Source organism: Bison bison, unplaced genomic scaffold, assembly GCF_000754665.1.
Source record: "Bison bison bison isolate TAMUID 2011002044 unplaced genomic scaffold, Bison_UMD1.0 scf7180017864492, whole genome shotgun sequence".
Taxonomy (NCBI): Eukaryota; Metazoa; Chordata; class Mammalia; order Artiodactyla; family Bovidae; genus Bison; species Bison bison.
In genome coordinates this window covers 7,538,711-7,543,521 of record NW_011495051.1, presented here as the reverse complement: position 1 = coordinate 7,543,521, position 4,811 = coordinate 7,538,711, and the positions used below count along the sequence as shown (strand labels likewise).

Below are 4,811 nucleotides of genomic sequence, written 5' to 3'. Positions count from 1 at the left end.
GACCCATGTCTCCCCACAGGTTACCCCTCGCCCCTGGGCGGCTCTGAGCACGCCTCCAGTCCGGTTCCAGCCAGTGGCCCGTCCTCGGGCCCACAGATGTCATCTGGGCCTGGAGGGGCCCCGCTGGATGGTGCTGACCCGCAGGCTTTGGGGCAGCAGAACCGGGGCCCAACACCCTTCAACCAGAACCAGCTGCACCAGCTCAGAGCGCAGATCATGGCCTACAAGATGCTGGCCCGGGGGCAGCCCCTTCCCGACCACCTGCAGATGGCCGTGCAGGGCAAGCGGCCGATGCCTGGGATGCAGCCACAGATGCCAGCTCTACCTCCGCCCTCCGTGTCCGCAACAGGACCCGGGCCCAGCCCTGGACCAGCACCTCCAAATTACAGCAGGCCTCATGGTAGGGCCCACCGCCCCGGCCCTTGGGATGGGGAGGGATCTCAGGGCCAGCCGACAGGAATGTGGACATGTGCATTGGCAGGTCTGGGCTCTGCCGTCCATTGGCTTCCCCGGCACCAGGGCTGCTGGTGATAAATGGTGTTTCTCTAGCTCCCTTGTCTGCTCTGGCGCCCACACCAAGGGGCTCCTTGTTAGATGTGTCCCCTGGAGCCAGGGCTGCCCGTGGTGGGGGCAGGGTGTGGGACCGGTGCAGGTATAAACACAGGACACGTTTTATCCTCTGGTCTGTTTCTCCTTGCATGTAGGTATGGGAGGGCCCAACATGCCCCCTCCAGGACCCTCAGGCGTGCCTCCTGGGATGCCCGGCCAGCCCCCCGGAGGGCCTCCCAAGCCCTGGCCTGAAGGTGAGTTCCCTCCGTCCTACTGACACGTCTGTGCCCTGACTCCCACGTCGAGTTCATACTGTGCAGACCCTGAGATGAACCCGGTCAGAGAGAGTGGGTCGGGGACACGTCTGCTGCTTCTGCCATCTTCTTTGGGTCTCACCTGGCCTAGCTTGGCTCCCAGAGCCTTGGGTTTGGTCCCATTCCTCTCTACCTACCCACCCTTGTCTTTTGGGTCACAGTGACCCTGGGGTCTCTGAGCCAGTAGCAGGAAGAGAGGGACAGTAAGGTATGAGTCCACTGTGCGACTCAAGTGAGAGGCTGCAGAACAGACACCATCCTTCAGGATGTAGTGCCCTGGGCCCAGAGGTCACGGCCAACCCCTCTCCCTCCCGAAAATGCCCCCAGCGCTGTGGAGGCAGGCTGGAGGGCAGGGTGACTCAGGGTTTTGTCACCCTTGTGTTCGGTGTAAAATGTAGTTAGTACTTATTTGAGGGTTATATCTGTGAGGTCAAAGCTGTGGATAAAACAGACTCATTCCTGTCGTCTTGGGGCCTGAGGATCAGTGATGGGCATTGAAGAGCCAGTCCTGTAAATCAAATTCTGCTGCAGCTGGGGTGGGTGAAAGGCAGGCTCACCCCATACCCACCCCGGGTCGGCACCTGGACCAGTAGGGGCTTTGGGGAAGGGATGTGCAGGCTGAGACCTCAAAGAAGAACAGGGAGCCAGACCTCTCAAAAGTGAGGAGCCATGGGGCAGTGAGGGGTCGGGGGCTGGGAAGCTGCCCAGCCCGTGTCAGCCTTGGGACGAGCTTGTCCCGGGGGCAGTCAGCACCCCACAGGCTCTTCACCTCCCAAGGCTGACCTGGGACTTAACGTGGTGGCCCACTTCTTGTCTCCCCCCAGGACCCATGGCGAATGCTGCTGCCCCCACGAGCACACCTCAGAAGCTGATACCCCCACAGCCGACAGGGCGCCCCTCGCCCGCACCCCCTGCTGTCCCACCCGCTGCCTCCCCTGTGATGCCGCCCCAGACACAGTCACCGGGGCAACCAGCCCAGCCTGCCCCCATGGTGCCGCTCCACCAGAAGCAGAGCCGCATCACCCCGATCCAGAAGCCGCGGGGCCTGGACCCCGTGGAGATCCTGCAGGAACGGGAATACAGGTGAGGTCCTGCCACCAGCCAGGGGTGCCCCTCCTACCCTGTCAGCTCTGACACGCATTGATGGTGGTGCTCAGTTGTAAAGGCCAGTGGGGTATGCAACCAGAGGTCTCCCTCCTGCCTTGGTCCCCAGCCTTCTAGTTCCTGGTGTGTGTGCATCCTTGCAGAGAAACCCCATGTGTGTCAGAATAAATGTGTCCACACAGCTTAGTTTGGGTACAGGGGATTTATGTGCACGAGGAAATTTCATTGATTCTGCAATACTGCCCTCCATGGAGGTTGTACAGATAGATACGTGTTAGAATGAACATGCCTGGTTGTCCTCTCCTATCCAACTTTTGGCTCATCCACATTCAAAAAGTCTCCTGGCAAGCTTTGCTGTGGACGTTTCTGAAACGTCACTCACTGTCTGCCTTGCCCGGGCCTCCTGGGCACTGGGCACTGTGTGAGGGGCCTGGCACACAGTAGATCTGTATCACCCTGTCCGACAGTTCTGGAGGTGCCTGAGATTCACTCCCTGGACGCCTCACGCTCCCACTGTTTCCCCATTGTGTTTATAATCTCTTCAGGGCTGGCCTCCCTGAGTAATGGCAGCTCTGTCCAGGGAGGGGGCCTTGCCTCATTCACCGCAAATCCCCAGATACATCAGTGACTCAGCTTAATGACAGTCTTCAGAGTGTATCTCCAGCTGTGATGAGCCCTGGAGCTCCAGCGCCTGGGCCCGGGTGCCTCCCCTCCTGCTCCATCTGAATGGCTTAAAGATGGCCTGTCCATATGGCCCGTCTCCCTTCTGTCTCTGTTCCCATGTACCTACCATCCAGCACCAAATGGGCCATGGGACCTTGATCCTTGCTCGCGGTGTCCCCTTGGTGAACTCTCAGCTTCTTTTCCCTAAGTGCAGTTCACCCTGCCAGCTGGCCCGCACTCCTCCCCAGCCTCCGTGCTCGCAGCCTTGGCTGTGCAGGCTGTTTTCCCTCAGGTAACTTACATTACACCTATTTCTTGGGTTAAAACTGGCTTCCCATTATCAATTTTGCAACCCTTTTGTCTTTAACCCCTGCCCAGTGCTCTGTCCTCACCTCCTTGACTCTCCTGGTTCCTCTTTCTGTTCAACAGGTTAGACTCATTCCTGCTCCAGGGCCTTTGCACGTCCTGTGCATGACTGCTTGTGGTTATTTAAACTTTATTGCCAAGGCCTCCGTGTGGGAGAGACTCTGTCTCCGAGACTCTGTCTCCCACACCCCTCATCTCCAGCCCTTTCTTCAAAGTACTTCTTTGGAATAGCTGTAGATACTTAATTTTTTAATTTCTTTATGGCTTTTCTTCCTGATAAACTTATGAACTCTGTGAGAGCAACCAAGAGCCCTGGTTAGTCTTGTTTAATGCTGAAGCCCCACACATCGAGTGTTCCTTGGCATACAGTAGGTGCTCAGTAATTAAGTGTGTGAAAATATGGGGATTATTCCATTTGAACTTTATGCTCTACCCCGCCCTTTTTCTTTTTTTGGCTGTGCCGTGCAGCATGTGAGATCTTAGATCCCCAACCAGGAATCGAATCTGTGCCTCCTGCAGTGGAAGCACGGAGCCTTAACAACTGCACCTCCAGGGAAGTCCCCTGTTTGAACCTGAGACCAAGCCTGTAGGGTTGCTCTGAGGGGTCTCCCCATTTCATAGCTGAGTAGATTTCCAGGGCCGGGATGGAGGCCCCGGCCCGCCTGACTCCAGAGATTTGCTCCCACTGCTGAAATGCCAGAAGCCGGCTGTACGCTTTGAGCTTTCCTGTGTGCTGCGGCTCCTGGGGCCTCTGTGGCTGCCGTCCTGTGTGCAGTCTGTTGTGTGCATCCTTGCTCTGTCCTCTCCTGTCTCAGAACTAGTGTTGGACTCCACTGATGAGGATTCTTTTCCCTGTAAACTGGTGAGATCTCACGTCATGGGTCATTTTTTCCATCTTCGCACCCTAGGCTGCAGGCTCGCATCGCACACCGAATTCAGGAACTTGAAAACCTTCCCGGGTCCCTGGCCGGGGATTTGCGAACCAAAGCTACCATCGAGCTCAAGGCCCTCAGACTGCTGAACTTCCAGAGGCAGGTGGGCGCAGATATGGGTTGTGGGGTTAGGAAGAGACCCTTCCTGCCAATACTGATGCTCAGATTCAGAGAGATGCTTACTGGGCAGTTTTTTTTTTAATCTTTCTTTCGCTCTGTCTCTCTCTGCGTTGGGTCTTAGTGTGGCATGCAAGATCATCGTTGCATCACTTGGGATCTTCATTTGTTATGCACAAGCTCAGTAGTTGTGGCATATGGGCTCCAGAGTGTGCCGACTCAGTAGCTGTGGCTCGTGAGGTCTCTAGGTGTGATTTGAGAGCTTGATAGTTGTGGCTACAGGCTTAGTTGTCGCAAAGCATATAGAATCTTAGTTTCCTGACCAGGGGTCAGGCTTGTGTATCTTGCATTGCAAGGCAGATACCCAACCAGCAGACCATCAGGGAAGTCCCTGGGACAGTTATGAAGTATACCCTGACCCTTAAGCCACAGTGCTCCCCCTCACAGTCACCCACTGTCCCCGCTTCCTCTCCTCGTCCTGCCATTGGAATGAGCAAGTGTGGGCCTTCCTTAAGGTGGCCGTGGCCAGCTTGCAGCAGGAGGCTTGGATGGGTCTATTTCTGAGGGTCCTTTGCTTTTGAATGAGCAGTAAGAACTTTTGTGTGTGGTTGCGGGAGGGCAAAGCTGGAGACCTGAAGACGTGAGAGGCGCTCTCTGGGGGTCCAGGGGCAGCCGTGTCCTGCACTGTGGGTGCCTGCTAGCACTGCCCCCCCAGGTCCTCTCCATGCGTGTGTTTGTGCTCTCGGGTCCTCCTGGGTGTGGCAGC

The 4,811-nt window shown here is 56.7% G+C and overlaps 1 protein-coding gene across 8 annotated transcripts in view; it reads left to right on the top strand.

The window, feature by feature from the left end:
• The window catches only part of SMARCA4 (SWI/SNF related, matrix associated, actin dependent regulator of chromatin, subfamily a, member 4), an 88,588-nt gene that overhangs the window by 16,981 nt on the left and 66,796 nt on the right, over positions 1-4,811 (top strand). For all 8 annotated transcript variants that reach the window (XM_010828336.1, XM_010828338.1, XM_010828337.1 and 5 more), the window contains 4 exons: positions 20-400; positions 705-803; positions 1,688-1,946; positions 3,905-4,031. In XM_010828336.1, the coding sequence (XP_010826638.1) occupies positions 20-400; positions 705-803; positions 1,688-1,946; positions 3,905-4,031 (866 nt within the window). The remainder of the gene's footprint in view (positions 1-19; positions 401-704; positions 804-1,687; positions 1,947-3,904; positions 4,032-4,811) is intronic.